Source organism: Cygnus atratus, chromosome 1, assembly GCF_013377495.2.
Source record: "Cygnus atratus isolate AKBS03 ecotype Queensland, Australia chromosome 1, CAtr_DNAZoo_HiC_assembly, whole genome shotgun sequence".
Classification (NCBI taxonomy): domain Eukaryota; kingdom Metazoa; phylum Chordata; class Aves; order Anseriformes; family Anatidae; genus Cygnus; species Cygnus atratus.
In genome coordinates, this window is record NC_066362.1 from 139,915,258 (window position 1) to 139,937,577 (window position 22,320).

Below are 22,320 nucleotides of genomic sequence, written 5' to 3' on the forward strand. Positions count from 1 at the left end.
TTACATCTTGATATTTTTAATCTCATATTCCTGTAATCCTTTCTACTTACATAAAGACATAAAAGTCCAAATTGCTTAAGAATCTTGAGCTTTTACCTTCTGTAACATTTGGTAGGGGAGCACCTAGTTACTGACTTTTTTATGATCTTATACAGAAAAGTTAACATCATTGCAACTAAGGAATTACATATTAGGACACAGCCCTCTGCACAGCATATCCACTCCCAGGAAGAACCTAGTTTTATCTATTTTATATTAATTTAACCTTTTAATCTTGTCTTCTGAATTACAGGGTATTAGTTTTACAGACTAAGATCACATTTCTCAAACTTCTTTGTGATGATCTTCTAAAAAATCTGCATGGCAATATGACTGCAAAACAACGTATCACTCTTTCATATCTTCTGGGATGATGAGATGATCATCTTCTCTCATCTGGGAATAGCGTACAATATACCTTTTAATAACTGCATAATGAGGAAATGTACAGTATCATTAAGTCTGATCCCGCTGTCTTTATTACTTGCAAGTAGTCCCATTAACACTGGTGACTGCTGAAATGACTTCCGTGGCTGAGTAAGAGTGCCATAAATAAAGAAGGAAGAATCAGGACCTACAAATTAAAATCAAGTCACCTCCATTGAAGAATAAAGTATTGTTTCTTTTGAGGAAGGGAATACAGTAAGAAGGATGAACTGTTTAAAAAAAGCAAAAGCAAAAAGTGAATAATTTACTGATTTAAATAGGAATTATTTATATATTGCCAAAGACAGAGGCAGGGATTTTCCAGTTGGTTTCTAGGAGAGAATTCTACATTCCCTCCTGGCATTTAAAGTTGGCAAATATACAACAGTGACAAGTATTATGATATAAAGAGCTGAAATTTTGAGCAAGATTAAGCAACAATAACTATCACCAAACAGTATTCATTCATATTAAAAAGCTCTTTAAGTAGAAAATCAGTGCAGTTATAGTAAAATTCTCAAAAGTTGAACACACCTCAAGTGTATACGTATATCAGAAAGATACGAAAAATACATATCTTCATACATAGATATCACAACACAGCTGTATCTCCTGGCATCACTATCCTCTTTTAGCCAAATTAAGGAGTAGGTCAGGTTTTAAGGGGGAAAAAAAGAAAAACTCTTTCAAGCATAATCTTCACACAGTTCAGCAACAATACATTCAAATTCTAACACCTGAATATAGACACCTTTATAAAGTTTCATATTGTTATATTATATCCCCTTTTTCAGTTATATCACTTTTTAAAACAAGGCACTTTTTAAAATAAGCACAGTGTCAGTACATTCAACAGAACCTGCATTTTTCTCTGTTTACTGAGATGGGCTGTATCACACAAAAATAAAAGAGATGGCAGAGAGGAGGGAAGGGAAGCCATCTAGACTGATTTCTTCCTGCTGAACAACATTAAGAGTGTCCAAAAGCCCATGCAAGCATTTGTGAAATAGATTTAATGAAATTAAGCATTCAGCAGGGAAAAATGATAATGAAATTAAAATTAAACTTGAACTCTAACTCTCCAGATCATGTGCAGGGTCTTCACAGGCCATTGTGAATATAGCATTAAAAGTCCTTGAATGAAGAATTCCTAGAAAACAAAACAAAACAAAACCAAGTCTAATTTGTTTAATGTTCGGTGAATATAGAAATACTTTCTGATGTTTCCATGTGCAAAAATTTAAGATTTCTGAAAGCAATATAAGCAGGCCTTCCAGTCTCTTCAGCAGTCAATCCAGATGATTTGAAGAATTAGACTGTATTGTGCAAAAGTGCTATAATGCTCTCTGAAGAGAAAGACAGTCTTTGCACTCCTATCATCTACAAAAGTTGTACAGAAAGTCTTTTCAATCAGGTCTGCAAGACAAAATACAAGGCATGTTCATTTCACTGTACTGAGACAAGGAGTCTGGGGCAATAAAGACACAAAGATGAGAGAATGAGAAAAAGTTACTGTCCAGTTTACTTCTGATAGCACCTTCTCAATAAATAAAAAGGTGATTGCCTGACTCATCTTCCACCATGGTCTGTGTGCTGAAATAACACACAAAAATACTGTAGAGGAGGAAGGGTGTCAACAGTGATTCCAGCACTGCTGTCTCAGTATGCTTCATGCACCGCAGAGGCAGGCATTAGATGTGGAAGACGCCTTTCCACCAGTAAGTCATTGTCTTCTACAGTATCTTTTTGAATCCCTGGTAAGTTATCTTCAAGCATCAAAAAATGAAATTTCACCTCCTAGAAGTCTACTTCTAGTATTGCATTCCGTCAAATCCAACAGGAACTTACAGCTAGATCACATTTCATCAACTCGTATATACATTTAAATTGCCTTAATTAATTCTGTGATTCTGCTGATGATTACACCCAAATGTTTGCATTAATATAATCTCTGTCAGGTCATACTTTACATTGTCTTTTCTTTCTTTCATCCTGGTCTCAACAATTTTTTTCTGAATCTTTCTAGATTTTGCTGGGAGGGAAATGATTTCATCATCTATAAATATTTCAGTAATTTCTACTGTTCTGTCTTCTTGATGCAAACTCTTAAGTTCTTAACATCAAATGTATAAAGAGCTTTAGTATTTTGGACATTAGAGCACTCACCCAGACATAGGTAAAACAAATACAAATCACCTATATAAAAAGACAGATTGAGATTTAGACCTCTTTATCTCAGGAGAGTCTTTTCAAACAGGCTATTTTGTTCATCACTGTATCAATACACAGACCATTTATTAAAAAAAAAAATCTGGAACAACCCTAGTTCTCCTCACTTGGCCAAGAAATTATAAAAAAGAACTGGTTAAGTAAAAATTTATGAATGATATTAGTATCTTGGGCACTCAAAAATTAAAAATAATTTAGTAGAAAAAAATGGAAGTTCATTTACATTCAAAAGCTACATTGAATTAATGCAGAAAGTTTTAGCTTAGACCAGCTGAAGATCTTAAGCAAACAAAGTATTTGTACTTGCTTCACATCATTTATTTTTAGTCTTTATTTAAACTCCTTGTTCCATAGGAATTACAAAAGCAGATCATGCCACATCAGGCTAGTAATGAGAAAAACAATACAAAAAGCAAACAAGAAAGGAGTTGAATTCATAATCTAGTTTGTAGAAGATTAGTCTTGATATGAAATTTAAACAGTTTTTACTTTAAACCAATTTATTTAGTTTACTAATTAGAAAGGAATATTATCACCCTGATAAGGGGTCGATACAAATAGAAACAGCACCATAATCACCTCTATCAATACGATGATGGAACCCTCTTTTCTTTAGACTATCAAAAATAGAAGAAAATGTTATGGTAATAAAAAATAAATTAAATTGTTCTAAATGATACAGAGCTTTTTCCAACAAATTTAAAACCTATGCTGTATTCTGAGTAGAGAGAAGTAGACTAAGTAACAAGCTTGCACTGCTGTGTTTTCCAACTAAGGGCACTAGGACCATCTCGTTGACCCAAAGAAACCTGCCTTGTATTACTAGGACTTAAGTACTTAGAGGAGTCCATGATAACAAAGATGAATCAATTATCTGAGTTACCAAAACTGTTAACAAAATTCATCTTGGAAGTACATAACCACCTCAAAAGCAGAAATAATTCCCTGTAAATCTTGAATTGAGAATTTTTCCCTCTCAACTGGCAATTATTTTTAATGCATGCTGCCATCTATCTCCATCAAAATTGTGATGCAACAAGTAAGCAGCTACCAAATAGGAAATTAAGCTCAGACTGAATCTGATGGGAGTAGCTGTATACAATGGAGGTTCCTTTCAGTGACTCCTAAAAGGAAAATTGGCTTTGTTCCTCTGTAGTGTTACATATGTTTGAAGACTTTTAGAATGCATTTATGTTTCTTGGAAAAAATGCTCACGGATATATACATATAAGGAGTAAAAACGATTCTGAAAGCTACTAGAAGAAGAAAGGCTGGATTGTTATGAGCTTTTATGTAGGAAATATGAAAATATTTATAGCTGCACAAAATGATGGCAAGTCAAGTGGAGATTTTATGTAACATTATTACTATTATTGTTTCAAGAATTTATGGCTATAGCATCCTGGTGCAAGTGGTTGCTATCAACAATATAGTTTTGACATAGCTGAATAAAACAAAATAAAAGGAGTACCATCAAAAGATTATGGTCCTGAATCTTGTAACTTTTTTTGAGCAGTGTAATTCTGTGGAATTGAGCCGATATTTCAAGAAGAAATATCAGAGTCTAACATTTTATTTTTTTTTTCAGTGTTTGGAACTTAAATGTTGCTGAACTGCTTACCCTTCCAGGGACCAATCCAGAGATCGACGGTGTGTACATTCAGGTGATGGTGTTCTTAACGTAGAGCTTAACTGATAGGGGATTGTACGATTTTGGTGTCGAAGCTCCTGTACAGCACGTTCCCTAGATAAAAATAATTTTAGACACAGGCTAAGCACTTTTCAAAAATCATCAGTTATCTTATAGCCATTACCATTTCCTTTGCCATCTTTTTTTTTTTAAATGATTTAATGGTATTCATAATATACTCTGAAAGACAGATTAGCAAATCTCTTTCTGCATAGTGTGTTTGCAACTACTGACTTACAGACTGCATAACGCAACCTAACTTTGTTCTTTCCAAAACAATTCAGGTGATTGTGTTTGTAATTCCCTTGAAGAGAATTTTTTTTCAAGAATGGTAACAAAGGATCTGTGCCTCAGAAAGAGGCTCACTAATATTTGTGGTGCTAACAAATTGTAAATTAAATCTTAATGTTACTGCAACTGTAAATAACCACGTGAGTAACGAATTATCCTTAACTAGGAGAAGAGCTTAAGTACCGAGGCTGATTCAACATTTTGCCATTGAACACCTCAAGAAGCAACATTTGTATCCCCCACCTGGGAATACCCAAACATTACAAAATGGATGCATTCACGCAGGGTGAATGGAGAAAGAAGAGTAAAAAGTGAGTAGATTTAAAGAAGACTGAGTTTCTTTTGAAACAAACGTACTGCTACATTAGTACACAATATTGCTTGTTTTATGCAGCTGACCAAGCACGCAATGCCACCTTAACTGACTCGCACATCTAACACCAAAGTTCTGCATCTTTTGCCATGACTTCAGGATAAAGGAGAATCCAGTTTGAAATTGAAACATACACTGTGATATTTAAGAAATTCATCTTTAAAAAGACATACATAATCTCAAGTGTAGAGGTTTTCCCTTCAAAGCCCTCATCCTTACTTATGAGAGAACAATATCAACAAAGTAATTTGCCACAATTAAACAGGAGACCTCATTCTCAACCTATGCTATAATCACATCACTCTGCTTCTTCTAGTCATCTCCTTTATGTACCCAAAATAATGCTTGGCACTGTAGTATTTTTATCCTCAATACATCCATGAAATAGAGAAATACTGCTATTTTTGCTTCACAGATAAGAAACTATTTAAGACACCAAGACAAGAGAGCTAAACTAACTCATAAAGCAGGCCAGAGACCGTTCTCTGGTCCTGTGGCTAAATTATATGGAACAGCCTGTACATACTGTTATACTCTCTCCTCACATCCCACTCCCATTAAATAAAAAATAAAATTTCCTCCATATTGTCATTTGGGAACCATCCCTGGCACCTTCTGTGTCCCAAGCAGTACTCGGAAGAAGGCAGGTTGGTACGGGCTAAAATTCTTCCAGAGTATCTATTATAACTTAAATCGTATGTATCCCTCAAGTCAATGCTCTGTCCTGATTTAGTCCTCTACTGCAGATGTAGCCAAAAGAAGCGTTCACAGGACTAGTAGTCTATAAATTACTCATTTAACCAACTAATCACTTAGACTCTCACCATAAATCAAGGAAAATGAGTGCAGACAGACAAGCATTTCCAGGAAAGTGATCCACCCCATCCTAAAACAGGCCATTCCAGAGGGCAGCTCACGTCAGTATCTCATTCCATTGGCAGACAAAGAATTTAGACAGAATGCACGTTTCACACAAAGTTCAGTGACATGAGTAGCCTCTGAACACACAGGAGATGTACAGCAAAGCAAACACAATCTTTGCTGTTTATCCTTCTAATTAGTTTAAATCTTAGTACTATATTGTATTTCACCCCAATTAGGTGGAGGCAGCATAATACAAAATCATGTACTTGCCTTTCAAACCGCTCAGTTCCCAGCTGTCTTTTGGTGATGTCCAGTTCTGACTCCAGCTGCGCTGTTGTATTTCTGAGCTGAGTAAAATCTCGGCTCTGCACAGCACTGTAAAGCCAATACGCTTCAATTAGACAGCAGCCATAACCCTCCAAGTATGGTACCAAATGCAATTAAGCAAAATGAAAAGAAGAGCTACACCATGCAGTTGACTCTGTTTTGGAGTAAAATATAGCACTACATGGAAACATCCTTCAGGTTATAGCTGAAGAATTAAAAGTAGGTTTTTGGTATATTCTGCTATTAAGGTATCCAAGGTAAAAATGGAGCTAAATATAAACCATCTGTTTATAATTGGGAAGAATTAAAAAAAAAAAATACAATATTCTCCTGGTCATTTACTCACAGCTTATTTTCCGCTAAAGAAAGCTGTTCCTTGAGAAGCTGAATTTCGGAGTCTTTTTCTTGCTTTGCTATCTGTGACTGAAATTCTCTCTCACAATTGGACGCAAGCAAAGATTCCAGGTTTTTCAGAGATGCCCTTTCATTTCCCAGTTGTTTTCTCAGCAGCTCTATTTCAGAATAGGAAGACTCACACTCACTCTGCAGCTAAACAAAGATTTTAAAGTTTTAGGTGTATGTCTGTTAACCTTACTGGCCATCTGCTAGGGTAACCTTTTTTTTAAATAAATAATAAATAAATTCTAGTATCAATGACCCAGAAACACTCTTACTCCGAGGTGGTTGATAACTGTTTTATTTGACCTCAGTCAAAACCCTGTGTCAGATTTATAAATTCACCCAATGTATATATCTGAACATAAGCATATTTAATACAAATGACAAACTGCTATGAAATATATGGATCAATGGACACACTCTTCATGTGAAAAACACAATTATCAAAGAGAAGGAGGGAAGTTTTACATTTTGTTGAGGGAAGGAATTCTGATTAACTATTTTCATGCAGGAGATTACATCCAGATGTCATTTAACCAAACAATATCTGCATCTCCAGCAGAGTGAGATGACACTTATTTTACTTAACAGAGTGTCCTGGTTTCAGGTAGGACAGAGTTAATTTTCCTCCTAGTAGCTGGTAGGGTGCTATGTTTTGGATTAGGATGAGAAGAGCGCTGATAACATGCTGATGTTTTAATTGTTGTAGAGCAATGCTTACACCAAGCCAAGGACTTTTCAGCTTCTCGCTCTGTCCTGCTAGCGAGCAGGCTAGGGATGCAGCAGGGGCTGGGAGGGGACAGAGCCAGGACAGCTGACCCAAACTGGCCAAAGGGGTATTCCATACCATCTGACGTCATGCTGAACAATATATAGGGGTGGCTAGCCGGGGTGGGGGGCCGGCTGCTCGGGGATAGGCTGGGCATCGGTCAACGGGTGGTGAGCAATTGCATTGTGCATCACTTATTTTGTACACATTACTACTATTATCATATATATTATTATTATTATTATTGTTATTGTTATTAATTTTCCTGTCTCAATAAACTGTCCTTATCTCAACTCACAGACTTCACTTTCCCGTTTCTCTCCCCCATCCCGGAGAGGGAGGGGGGAGGGTGAGCGACCGGCTGTGTGGTGTTTGGCTGCCAGCCGGGCTAAACCACAACACAGAGCATCAAGAATAAATTTAGGAGGGAGGAAGGGAAAATGAACAAAATCCAAAACAAGAGATTAAACATCTAGATATCCCCAGGGGAACCTACAAAAGAAGAATACCCATAAAACCTTGTATGTTTCACTGAAAAGGCAACATACACACACACACACACAAAATAAATAAACCCCAGAGAAGGTGTATCAGGAAAATCTGTATCGAGTTAGCTAATGAAAGATGCAGAAAATTGCCTGGTTTAATGCTAGTAAGTAAACTAGATGCTATTTTTCCTTTATCTTTTCATTTTAATATATCTAACCGAGTCCACTTTGGATATTGTAAACACTTTTGTCTATTTTCGTCAACCCTATTTTACATTATGCTCAATAATGCTCACCCAATGGTTGTGGAATATCTATGAGCTGAGACTCCTCAACAAACACCCCAAATCTCCAACACATTCCTCAGAATTTTCAGAGGATAACCCTTTTTGTGTTCAAACCAGGACAATACTGAGAAAACTCGAGTAATAGGCCAACAGAAGAAAAAGCATTTTTCATTTCACTAAGCAAAATCCAAATTATATGGTTTTAACAAATTAAAATGAAAGTTTTCCTTTTTCTGAAGATCCAAATTTCCACTAGCTGTCAATCAAAATCTAGTTCCCTTGCCTATAAACTGTTTCAATTTTACTTTTGCATTTCAGAACAAAAGAATACTAAAAACTGTAGACAGCGTAAGTTATAAGAAAATAAATTGTATTAAAACCACTGAAAAAACATTATTCAGCATCATGTTTAGTTTTGATTTCTGAACATACATGTGCTGCAATCTAGTAATGTAGCTTTCTCCAGTGGATTACCACGTAAAATAAGAGCCCTATCTGAGGGTTATACGCAGCTGATGAGAGAGTACTGTTTGAAAGGTATGAAAAAAATAGCGAAAATTTCCCAGGTTCAGAATTTTCACAAAACTCTCCAGTTGCATTTCTGCATTTTTCTCTCCTGAAACTTTTGCTTCTTTCCACAAAACCCCAGCAAGCCCCTTCTCTGACAATTTCCCAGAAGGATACTGGAAGTCTTATTAAATCTCACAAAAGTTTCAGACAAGTGTCATACGCTGGAAATCTTCCCTATCAAATGCATCATAGAGTATTCCAGAATTATACAAAAGACATCTTACAACACATTTGGCTGGAACAAATAACCAACTGTCAAACAGCAACTTTACTCATTGCATATAGAAATGGCGTAAAGGTTAAAAGAGAATGCTGGAAGCCCAAGGAACATGAAATTATGTCAGCTGGAGCAGGGAACAGACCGAACAGCAATAGAATTATGCAGAAAATATCTGAATATTCTGAGTATGTATGAACAATTTTTCTGAGTTTATCCAAGCTGATTTTTTTTAATTTTGTGTATCAAATATTAATTTTGTATTTTTTTTGTAAAAATCAAGGCCAACAGAAACTGTTTTTCAAGGAAAAATAAGGAGAAATTATTAAAGAGAGATTGTAAATTCCTAAAACAGCCAAGCACTTTAATGTCTGTGTCAAGTTTCTTTGCTAAGAAACTACTCCAGCTATTCTGCTTACTAAGTGATTGGATGTAAAATCCAAGACATCTGTTGAGAAAACAATCCGCAATTTTAAGTCCTTACTTTTCAGTATTCAAAGTAAAATCTTGCAAAAGAGTGAGCTTTTCAGATAGCATACAGCATCCACCCTCTGAGGAGTAAGTTCCGGAGGTATGCCAAATTAAACATTAAAAAAATAAAAATAAAAAATGAGACAATAATGATGAATAGGGATTTCTTCGATCATTCTAGATCTCTAAGTAGTTTGACATTCCTTAAGTATAACAACAATATCAAATTATTTTTCTAATATATTTCACATACCCTTTCTGCCTTCTCTGCTGTGGAAGTTAACTGCTGATTTAATAGTTCTTTGCCTGCATCTAATTTAATGCAAAGTTCTTGTGTAGATGTGAGGTTTGCAAGTATAGAAACTCTCTCCTGATGTATGTTTTGCAGCTCTCCTTCCATTTTCACAAGAGACTTGCGTAAAGTAGAAATCTGAGACTGGTATGCTTCTTCTGTTGCTAAATGCTACAATAAAGCAATATCAGATAATCAAAACTGTACTGCAAAGAAATTATAAAACCGCTTTCAAAATCCTACAAGAACATTTCTACAAAGCTGTGGTGAATTTTAAGAGGCAGCAGTAGTTTATTCTGGAATAAACTTTAAAGTTATTTATTTAAATAACTCCTGTATATAAAATAAATAGAAAAAAATATTCTTGCTTCTGTTAGCAAAACCAGCTACCGACATTTTGAATTCTCTTCCTAGGATTCTACTCTTTCTACAGAGCTAATCAGGTTCAAAATTCTGTCATGGGCTCCATTTCATTTCAGATTAGACCTTCTTATTTTTACAATAAAATGTATTCTTGCATGCAGAAAATCGGCGAATGCTGAAATACTGTCAGTCATATTTATACTGCTGTCACTCATAAACTCAGGCATAATGAAGAGATGACAGAAGCCACACTAAAAAGTAGTCCACAAACCAACAGCAGCAGTTCTGACTTGAGACTTCTAGAATTTTATGTATTTTAAATTAACATAACCAGTTTTTTCCTGTTTGAAAAATGCCTGTACTTTGCCCAGTCATACCTGACTCGTATTTCCAGTCACTTTTAACCATTTAATATTCAGTGGGTGGCAGAAAGAGTGTGGAAGGTTGACAAAAGTAAGGGGAGATGTAAAGCACTGACTTCCTGGAAAGATTTCTTACGACTGAGATGAAAAGAGATGATTGTAGGGGGAGTACATCACACTAATTCTAGCTCTGTCTTGCCTAAAAAAAAGCACAAGGGCACTACTAAGCACATTAAGATTTCTTAATAAAAATTAGTTATTTAAGATACATGCCTTACAAACCTGAACATGATATCCATCTGGAATTCTGACTCCATTTGTTGACACAGTTTTCATGAAGAGGTCTGTTTATTCCTATAATTAATATAAGGCATGTGGGAAGGAGGAAGAAGGATGAAATCTCTACCTGTTTGAGTGCACAAACTAGGACCACCAACCAGTTTTGTTATATTAAAAAAATATCAAAATCTGACACACAGATGTCCTGTGATCGTTTGCTAATGCTGTCATCTCTCATCTGTCTCATCTTCATGAACAGTTGCAGATCAGTTCCTCTTGAATATGTAATGTGCACGGACAGTCCTCAGTAGCCTATGTGATATTTAGGAAGCAGAGATCATCTGCAGCAAAAACTGCAGCAACCCCAAACCAGAAAATAGTTTATATGTTCAATACTTTATATGTTCATAATGTATTTTCAAAGCCATGCTGTGCACTTCCCTTTATGTTCTTCACAATTTCAAGTAGGAAAAGGATCTTTGGGACACCTAAAGCACTGGAAAGAAGGTTGAAAAGCTGGAAGCAAGAAAAGCATGGACAGGAACGTAACAGGTGACACAGCACTAGACATGTTTCAGGTATGCTGTGGAATTCTGTGGGAGTTTATATCTTCAGCTGATTCCAAATGTGAGAGCTGTTTTATAACCTTTTTCCTTGAAATATGCTTTTTTTATTTTTAAAGATTTTTTCCCAAGTGTGACTAATGGAAGTCTAATTATGTTATTAAGTAAATTCAAACTCCATACAATTCATTGTAGCAACTATCTCTAAAATATGAGTTAAATGTGTTATTACGCATAATTTTAAACAGCTGCAAGCTTAAAAATATTGCCAGATCATATCAAGAGTGAACTACAGAAATAATGGTTTCAACTTACTTGCTCTATCTCTGTTTCAAGGGACTTCATTTTCTCTTTCAGCCTGCGGTTCTCAGATTCTGCACTGATTAGTGCCAGTCGAACAGAGCTACAATCTGTTTCTGCTTGACAGCATTTTGCTTCCCAGCTTTCTCCTTGTTTACGTGCTTGGTGGTAATTCTCCAAAAGCTTGCAGTTCTCTCTCTCCTAACACATAAAGCTCGTTTTATAACTTCCAGCAAGTTTCACAAACTGAGATATTTGATGGTCTACAGATATTACAGAAAATTCTCTTTCTATAGAGAATTTTGCCATTTACCAAAAAACATTGGGACACTTTCTTAGGAAACAGTGTTTTGTTTCAGATGATCGTATTTTGATGCTCAAGAGACATCTGTTAAAAATGGCTAAATTAATATTAAAAATATGAGGTATAGCAATATATTGTAGATTTTATTTATTATTTATTACTGTTAATGCCATACGGTAAAAGACAAAAGAGTCACGAGTTCCTATATAATTCACTGAACTTTTAAATTTAATAAACACAGAGACACACATATAAAACAGTGCAATATACTTCATTACTTGTATACTGGAAAATCAGCTAAGAAAATGTGTTCAAACTATTAAAAACATATTAACAAAATCCAAGTAGGTTCTGGCTAGGAAGAAAATTCTTCCGTGGAAACACGGTTATGATTTCAATTTTAATTAAAGGAACAACTTTTACTAACAGGTTTAATCCACATACTCACTTTAGACTTCAGTTCTCCCCTCAGCCTGACTATGTGTGTGTTTGAGTCCTGGGCTTTCAGCTTCATGTCATCAAGCTCATTCTGGTAGTTTTCTATTTTTTTATACAGTGCCTGTAAAGAAAGATTATTTTCTTTTATGAAGTTAAAGTATACTATTTGTACCTTGACAAAAAATCAATGTGTATCTAGAGCCTATGGCTTTATTAAGTAACTTTTTAAAGGATATACAAAATCTAAACCATGTGGATTTCTACAAACAAAATGTTGCATGTATCAAAAATATTCACCTTCTTTGACTTAAAAATAATACTAAATCTTAATATGAAGAAAAAAGTAAATCAGGAAATATTGTGACTAGCTAGAAAAGGACAGATGTTTTATTCAGCAGCTAGGTGGTCAGTAAAATAGCCTACCCCATTTAAGGGGCTCCCCCTTTTTTACATGCCATAACCCCTTAAAATTTCACTTCTGAAAATGCAGAAGACTGAAAAAACTAAAACAAACAAAAAACCTAAGTTTTTATGTTCTAATCAGGAAAAATAAAGCCACAAGTATTAGGAGAATGCATACAGAAGTTCTGGCAACTATTGCTTGTGAAACAGAAAAGAATGAAAAAAATTGCAGAAAGGTTTCTGAACAAGGCAGTTCTAGAAGCTCTCCCTTCCTTACAAAGTTACTATGAGAACACTCAGCTGCAAGAAGCAGTATGTGTGAAAAAAACAAAACAAAACAAAAACAACAAAAACAAACAAAATGAACAAACAAAAAAACACTAGGCTATAGAGAAACCCATGTTCCTGTTGTGAAAGGGCTGTGAGTTGCTGAGAAAGGTGCTCTGGAATTCTGTGAACTTTTCCAGCAAGCCCAAGTGAAGATAGGAGAATGCTAATTAAAACACATTGAATTTCACCTATATTAACAGAAAAACCTTGAGGAACTAATGCACATTATAGAGGCAAGACCATTAAAAATGAGTTAATCATGTGATGCTAAGATTTTTGTTTGTTTGTTTCTAAGTTCTACAAGCATCCAGGCACATTGCAAAGAAAACCATGAAGCTTTTAACAGCAGCTAGAAGGAACAGGTGGCTTTATTTTGTGCCAGCTGACCGTATCAGTAACGAAAGGGATTCTGAGAGAAGGTTCAGAATAGTGATTCATTGGAGTGATCACTTTCAGCAACCCGTGTTTCTGCTGACACTCACTACCTACCTTTGGTGATTAAAGCATTTCTAGAAGAGGAGAAAGTCAGGAGGTAGGAAAGTATGTTCAAAGATTAAGATATTCTAAGCAATTGAACGAGGGAGGAGAAAAAGCAAACATCAGAAAACTTAAATGAAGGCAGAAGCTTTAGCAAAAAGAAGAAAAAGCAGAGCATTACACAGTGATGACCCACTACAGATACCGAGGTTAATTTCTGGCTTCTTGGAAAACACATTGATGCATGAACATTATGTGTGCATGAGATTACACTTTAGTCTAGGTATGCTAACTAATTTCATTATTAACTGTATACAAATATGTAACACATTAGGTAATATAATGTGTTATAATAAAGTATTTCCAAAAGCCCCTTTAAAGAACCGTAAGTACAATCCTATTAATAAAGTTGTGAAATTTAATAACTGTAATGTGTTAAAATTATTAGTAAATCAAAGGTTTTGATACAAGCTTTTACGTAAGCTTGTAAGTGCTCTGGGACAGCCGCAGCACAGTATAACAAATATCCACTGTGTCCTTTACAGTACTTTTCCACGGGAGGAGTGTTTATAACTGCCACAATGTTTTACATGAAGACCAGAAAGAAAAGCATTAATTAGTTGTTTCTGGAGATAAACAGCAAAACCATTACACGAGAATAGCTGGTCTTCTTTATACAAGTGACCTAAGCAATAAGTGAAAAAACTCAGTCTGAAAAACAAGCTTAAAAATTCATTTGCAGCTTTATCTTTCATAAGGGCCCACTAATTCCAAGCACCACAAGAAAAACTCCCGATTTTCCTTTTCAGTCAAGAGTTCTTTATACAAATATACCTGATTTTCTTGCTCAATATTAGAAAGATGCTCTTGTAACCTGTCATTCTCCTGAGCTAATGATTCTCTGTTCTTGTTAGTCTGTGCAAGTTCTTTGTTGGTGTCTTGTAGCTGTTGACGCAAACTGGTGATATCTTTCTCACTGACACAGAGTGCTTCAGCAGATTTTCTATGCAGCAAATAATAAATATTTCAGGTACCACAATACTGCCCAGCCTATTAAAAATGATAGCTTTTCCAATGGTTAAGTTTGCAAGTCAAGAAACAAAGCTGTAACATTTTAATATTTAATAGAGTAAAAAAAAATGATGTATACATTAGCACATACTATGATTCATTTTTTGAGTTAATGTTAAACATTAATCAAAATTTAATAATGATCTTGAAATACTATCCTTACTTTGTGGAACGCTCCAGCTCAGCAATCAGAGTCTTGAAATCTGAAATGGTTTTCTCCTTAAAAAGAAATACAAAATCAATATAAACGCCTCACTGCTATAATTTCCCTTTATTCAGTGAGCTGATTAATTTAACTGTTTAATATAAAATGGATTCTGGTTTACAAAGATTCATCATGTACTGTTTAGACAAAAATCTTCTGCAGAATATAACCATTTTAATTAAAATTTTTAATCCTTTGTGGTTCTAAAGGTAGCATTTGGCTCACACGCCCTAACGTAAATGATGTCTTCTATCTATTAGATAAGTCATCACAGTTTTTCTACAGTTAATAAACTACCAGAGTCTGGTAGGTTTTAATTGATAAAATGAGAACTCTGCCACTGTATTTCCATTTAAACAAACAAACAAACAAAAACTAAGACAAATTATATCACTTCACTCCATTATCTTTGGATACATATATTAAAAGGAGTATAAATAGGCTAAGGAAATGTTTTCCACTGGAAACACAAGAGACATGAGAGACAGACATCTCTTCTCTAAAACAGACACCATTTTACAGTTTACAGTTTTTAAAATGTGTAGCCATTGCTTATGGCAAGATAATTATAGTCTGCCCTGCAATATCCTTTCTTTGATACTTTGTTAAAATCAGTGCAAATTCTTGAGTTAACAATCACAACAGTTATGAAGTACCTTATTTAGTTTATCCTAAATCTATCCATTATCCAGTTATCTATCCAGATAACTTAAGCAGAAGTGAGATAATGTTTCTGAACTAAACAGCTTCGTTATACAGATTGAAATCATACTATGCAACAAACTGATGCAATTTACTTAGGTAAACTAGTACTTTAAGTTGTAAAGGATATCATTCAGATGCAACATCAATGATGAGAAAAGCAATATTAATTGGCACTGTATCTTTAACATCAATGAGCCCCAAGAAAGAATTCAGGCTAAATTTTATGATAAACAAAATATTTGGTTGACTAATTTACCTTTCTCCACTTTAGGAAAGTAATTAAAGTCTCCTGTCTTGATAGGTATAAATCATGCAAAACACCAAACACTGCTCAAACTCACTGCTGTTAACTAACACAAGTTTTATTTTTGCCTTGAAACTTAAGCAGAACTAGATCAGTACTGAGTACTTATTTGTAAATACCAAATAAGATAGGTGTGATGACCCAACAGATCCTTCCTCTATTTCATCTCTTGTGATTCCATAACCCATTCTGACTATTTACATGTTAGAACGTACTTTAATTGTCAGGTTTTCCTCAAAAGCGACAATCTTCTCTCTTTCTTCTTCCACACACTCTTGCAAAGTTTCCTTCTCTTTACCAAGTCGCACAATTGTTTCTTTCAAAGCACAGATCTTCTCTTGCTGTGCAAGACTTTGTTTTGAAAAGTTATCTGAACACAATCAGAAAGGTCTCATTTTTATTAATTCAACCCATTCAAGACAAAAGTTCTTTTGATACACTTCAGAAGTGAAAGAACATAGCAAAAGCTCCCCTTCAAGAAAATATGAAAGCATGCACATTTTCAGAAACACAAATAATCCCACTGATACTTGTAGAACTGCATTCTTCTTTCAAGGCCTTAAATTGCGTGGCTTAAAAAAAGAAAAAAAAATATATCTTTAAACAGCAAATGTTGGGATCATTCAAAGTAGCTTTATTAGGTATTATAACAATAAATGGCTTAAACAGAATTACAATAGATAGGAGCCATGTGTAGGCTGCAGCCTGGAGTGACTGACATGAAGTAAAAGAGATGGATATCCTGATATTAGACAGTCTTTGTGAAACAGTCCTTGATTTAAAAGAACTTTATGTACATGTGTATAAAATGACTACCTAAAAAAATCAACATCACTTAAAAATGCAAAGATAATGATGAGGGAAACAATTAATATACTTATTACAAAATCAGGTTTGAGAAGAGATCTATGTTCATTCAGCTAACAAAGTGCTACACGTTACCTTTAAGAGGTCAGAGAATCAGTTCTTCTATGAGGTATACACACTGCATTCACAGGGGAGAACTACGAGATCCTTCTTACACTGAACTTTACTTCTCATAAAAAGCGTGCAGGTTGCAAATTACTCATTAAATATCAGCGTAACTTTTAAAGTACTTCCAGGAGATAAAACAACAGAACTAAAATAATCTGTGGCTCAGTCTTTCAGGGACATCATACCATATATTCACATTCCAGTTTTTCCACGGATCCTCTCCCTATTTTAATACACAAGATGAAAGACACTCAAATTTCCACAATGTATTTGGGATGTATGGCTCTAAAAACTACTAAGACAGTGTTCAAACCTCGCTCTAATGAAAATTCTGATGGAGCAGCTAATTCTGGAAACCATTTCCAGGCACATGAAGGACAAGAAAATCTTCAGGAGTAGTCAGCATGAATTTATCGAGAGTAAGTCATGCTTGATGAACTTGATAAAGCTTCTACAATGAAATGACTGGCCTGGTAGGTGAGGAGAGAGGTGGATATTGTCTACCTGCACTTCATTAGGGCCATTGACACTGTCCCCCACAAAATCCTCATGGACGAACCGATGATGTATCGGCTGGATGGGAAGATCATGAGGTGAATTGAAAACTGGCTGAATGGCCAGGCCCAGAGCGTGGTGATCAGTGGCACAAAGTCTAGCTGGAGGCCGGTAACTAGCACTGTATCCCAGAGTCGATACTGGGTCCAGACCTGTTTAACAGCTTCGTTAACGACCTGGGTGATGGGGCAGAGTATGCCCTCAGCAAGCATGCAGACAACACAAAACTGGGGGGATTAGTGGATACACCAGAGGGTAATGTTGCCATCCAGTAGGAGCTGGACAGGTTGGAGAAATGGGCTGACAGGAACCTCACGAAGTTCAACAAGGGCAATTGCAAAGTCCTGCACATGGGGGGGAATAACCCCAGGTACAGGCACAAGTACATGCTGGTGGCCACGCAACTGGTAAGCAGCTCTGCAGAAAAGGTCCTGGGGAGCCTGATGGACACCGAGTTGAACATGAGCCAGCAACGTGCCCTTGCCACAGAGAAGATGAGTAGTATGTCAGGCTGCAGTAGGCAGAGCACTGCCAGCAGGTGGAGAGAAGCAATCCTTCCAGCACAGGTGAAACACAGATGGAGCACTGTGTCCAGTTCTTGTCTCCCCAAGACAAGACAGACATGGATCTATGGGGAAGTCTAATGAAGGGACACAAAGATGAAGGAAGGTCATGGAATGGAACAGACTGAAGAAAAATCATGGAGCAGATCTTCCTGGAAACTATTCTAAGGCACATGGAAAATAAGGAGGTGATTGGTGACAGCCAACATAGCTTCAGTATGGGCAGATTGTGCCTGACAAATCTGGTGGCCTTCTACAAAGGGGTTACAGCATTGGTAGATAAGAGCAACTGACATCATCTACTTGGGCTTGTGCAGAGCATTTGACACTGTCCCCCATGATATCCTTGTCTCTAAAATGGAGAGACATGAATCTGATGGATGGACCACTCAGTGGGTAAGGAATTGGCTGGATGATGGCACTCAAAGAGTTGCTGTCAATGGCTCAATGTCCAGGTGGAGATCAGTAACGAGTGGACCTCAGGGGTCACTATTAGGACCAGCACTGTTTAACATCTTTGTCCGTGACATGAACAGTGGGATCGAGCGCACCCTCAGCAAGTTTGCCAATGACACCAAGCTGTGTGGTGTGGTTGACTCGCTGGAGGGAAGGGATGCCATCTGGAGGGACCTGGAGAGGCTCCAAGTAGGCCTGTGCAAACCTCGAGGAGCTCAACATGGCCAAGTGCAAGGTCCTGCACCTGGGCTGGAACAATCCCAAGCACACATACAGGCTGGATAGAGAATGGATTAGGATCAGCTCTGAGAAGAACCTGGGGGTGTTGGTTGATGAGAAGCTCAACGTGAGCCAGCAATGTGCGCTTGCTGCCCAGAAAGCCAACCGTATCCTGGGCTGCATCAAAAGAAGCATGGCCAGGAGGGTGAGGGAGGTGATTTTCAAACGTATAGACACCAGGCTCTTCTCAGTGGTACCCGGTGGGCACAAACTGGCACACAAGAGGCTCCCTTTGAGCACCAGGCAGCACTTTTGTGCTATGCAGGTAACTGAGCACTGGCAGATTGCCCAGAGAGATGGTGGAGTCTCTCTCCTTGGAGATCGTCAAAAGCTTCCTGGACATGGTCCTGCGCAATGTGCTTTAGGAAGCCCTGCTTGAGCAGGGGGTTGGACCAGATGACCCCCAGAGGACCCTTCCAACCCTCAACCATTCTGAGATTCTAAGCAAAGTTTTTTTAACACCATTTCACAGAGAACGAATGGAGGCCCAAAGATGAACGCACAATGCTACCTGAGTATTTTGAATGCCTGAATTATGACCTGAATTTTCAGTATAGAGTACTACATGTTCAATAAAAACAACCCTGGATTCCTTCCACGGCTGTGAGTGTGAAAATTTCTGGAAATTGTTACCTGATATCTCAAATTGGGTACTCTGAGAAGAGGCTGTATGTATAGTTAGTGAGCAATTCTGAGAAGTTTGATTGTGCATCACCCCAGAATTCTAAGGTACAGACAGCAATAGTACAAACTACAGCATAACAATATCTAACAGCTTTAATAGCATGTGCTTCTCTTTCTGCAATTACCTGCATTATTCCCTGTATTTTTGTCTAAGGAGAAGATCTGATAGACAAGCTTGCTTCACTAGACAACACTGACTTACTCCCTACAAAACTCTGCAAAAGTTGCAGCAAGGCTCCTACAGAAAAACACCACATGATAGTGTAATTAAAGACAATATCATAACTTAAAAAACGACCAGGGTTTATTGATTAAGCAGTACAGACAACCTTACGTATGGCATTCCCAACCTTTTAGTCACTGTCTCTGTACCAAGTTACCAAATTTGTGTGAAAAGTGAAAAGCAGGATTTGGATTCCTATCATGTGTCACATGACATAGAAGACAAACCAGCAGGGTATATATTGCCATTTTCTCTGTGGAAGAGCACTGGGAAGAGATGCTTTGCCAAGTTTATTATTTTGCTGACCAGCAAAGGTAACACGAGGTTTGCGAATTCTGAGCTCCATTCCAGACTCCAAAAGGCAAAAAGGTTCTCTAGTGGGCACACATACTTTCTTTCCATCCTCTCCAATTCTGCCTTTCCAAGAAGAAGACACTATTAGCTGCTACTCCTTTCTCTTCACTTGGTCAGCCCTAAGTCTTAAGGTTTTCATCCTAAACTCCTTCTTTACCAAACCTAAGCTCCTAAATCCACATTTTCTGACTCAATCTCCTTTTACTTCCAATCTTTCTCCTGCTTTCAGATTTATTTGTACGTCCTAAATCTTCTTTATGTATGGCTGCTCACTGGTTCTATTTCCTGTGCGAGTCCAATAGCTGCAAGTCCTACCTATCATCTCTGAACCAGTCATACAATTTTAAGGTTCTTCCTAGTCTCTTTAACCACTTAGATACTAGGTCTGTTCACTTATGTCTCCAATCCTTCTTCATTAACTCCCTTTATTATTTTTCAGTCTGACTTCTTGCATAGCTCCAGCTTTCCCTGGTGCCACTTCCACACTGGTTCTCCACTCCCTTGCTCCCTGTCTGTTTCCTACTTAAAAGTCTCCTCTGACAACCCATCTTCCTTGTTGTAAATTATTGTCCAGCATAGCATCCCAACTTTTCAATTTGTCTCTCAGCTCTTTATTACCTTTACTTTTCCCTGTTTCACAAGGAATATGCTGTCTTATCCAAACTGTAGTCTCAGTATACATTCCTTATTGATTCTGCAGTTAAAAATCTCTCAGCTCAGTACCTTCCCTCTCCACACCTACACTGTAGTTTCTTTCCTTCTAGTCAGCATCTTCCTCTGTTATCCCTGTGGTGACAGGATAATCAAGAGGATAATCAGAGATTGCAGAAAGGCAGTCTCCATTAATTTCAGGCTTCTTTGCCTGGACTTGCCTCACAGTAATGAAAACATCTCTTTGAATCCAGGCTGCAACACGCTGATGCCAGATTCTGAAAAGTCTCTATTCAGCTTTCAAAAACTGCCATTTTTCTGAGGCTTAAAATATGCTTAATTCAGGCGTTTTCTGGGAATGATCTAAAGCATGCAACGACACACAGACTGACACTGCTATCAAACATTAAGTCCGTACTTCACTATACCGGGGTCTAGGACTTTTTGAACGAAATATGTAGATTATAGCATGGACAAAATATCTTTTCTAGCCTTCTCAGGAGTGGCTTAAACACCTTAGCCAAAGCATTCAAAAATTTAGGTTCACTTTGCTTATTCGAGTGAAATGCTTAAACCCAAATAACTGGAGTTTAAAAGTTTCAAGTAATGGAAATACAGATATTTTATGGAATAAAGAAATTTTTGATATTTGATATTTTTTAAATATTTTATGGAATAAAGAAATATTTAATGGAAATAAAGATATTTTAATAGTATAAGACAACGCTAACATTAGATATCATTAGCTATAGCTTAGTTTTATTTTCCCTTCACAAATTCACTACTGCAATTAACAACACATCCTTTCAATTGCATCTATAGGAAATAATAAAAGACTTATAACACGATACAGTTGTATTTCTGGAAATGATAACATATTCATTGGCACACTAGGAATAATTACTGTGTCCACCTCTTTACTTCCATAATATGAAAAAGGTGCAACATAGAATATAGGATATACTCTATAAAGGATGTTTTCCTGATTATGTCATCTTCCACTGATGCTGAGAGGTGCAACCACCACCTTAGTGGTTCACAAATTTAACGGACAGGCTCAGACACTGCACATTGGCATCAACATACCTCGTTCAGAAAACAGTACATGCAGCAGCCCAAACTTAGTTGCAAGAGCTTTATTTGTATCATTTTAAAATGCAAAAACCTTCCAACGATGAAAGAAAAAAGATGTTTTGCACAAAAAATTAAAACTATCAAAAGTATATTTATTTGCATTCAACACTCTTCTTGCAACCCATAAGAAACAAAAGAAAAAGTAGCAATATAACAATTATCCTACTGAATTTTATTAGAAAATATCTATCTGCCACTCACCAATTTTCTCACCCAAGAGTCTGATTTTCTCTTCTGAAAGTTGCATTTCATATTTTTTCTTAATAAGGCTTCTCTGAGTCTCTGAAAGACTCTGTTCTGTCTCTTCATTCCATAAGCTGGAAAAGCAGAAGCATTAAACAGGAGAATTCAGATATTTATATATATATAAATATAAATATAAATATATAAATATATATATATATTTTTCCTTTCTGAAATGCTACTAAACTTGCCAAAGTTAAGAAAAAGCAAGATTCTTCTGTATATTTTAGACTATTCAGGATATTTTATAAATGTTAACCTTAATCTCTGGACATTAGAGTCTGAATACCCCTATAAAAAAAATCACAGGAAAGTAAGAACTTTCTACAACAGGGGGAACTAAAAATTTGTCAAAATTATTAAAATAA

General features: G+C 36.4%; 1 protein-coding gene across 1 annotated transcript in view; it reads right to left on the reverse strand.

Annotated features, from left to right (window-relative positions):
* Positions 1–918: 918 nt before the first annotated feature.
* TSGA10 (testis specific 10) overlaps positions 919–22,320 on the reverse strand; it is a 29,569-nt gene continuing 8,167 nt past the window's right edge. Inside the window, exons 8-18 of the mRNA XM_035558035.1 lie at positions 21,911–22,026; positions 16,051–16,205; positions 14,785–14,840; positions 14,385–14,553; positions 12,352–12,462; positions 11,615–11,800; positions 9,694–9,903; positions 6,586–6,788; positions 6,183–6,287; positions 4,316–4,438; positions 919–1,615 (exon numbers count right to left, since the gene is read on the reverse strand). Coding sequence (XP_035413928.1) covers positions 1,591–1,615; positions 4,316–4,438; positions 6,183–6,287; positions 6,586–6,788; positions 9,694–9,903; positions 11,615–11,800; positions 12,352–12,462; positions 14,385–14,553; positions 14,785–14,840; positions 16,051–16,205; positions 21,911–22,026 — 1,459 coding nt within the window. The 3' untranslated portion in view covers positions 919–1,590. The remainder of the gene's footprint in view (positions 1,616–4,315; positions 4,439–6,182; positions 6,288–6,585; positions 6,789–9,693; positions 9,904–11,614; positions 11,801–12,351; positions 12,463–14,384; positions 14,554–14,784; positions 14,841–16,050; positions 16,206–21,910; positions 22,027–22,320) is intronic.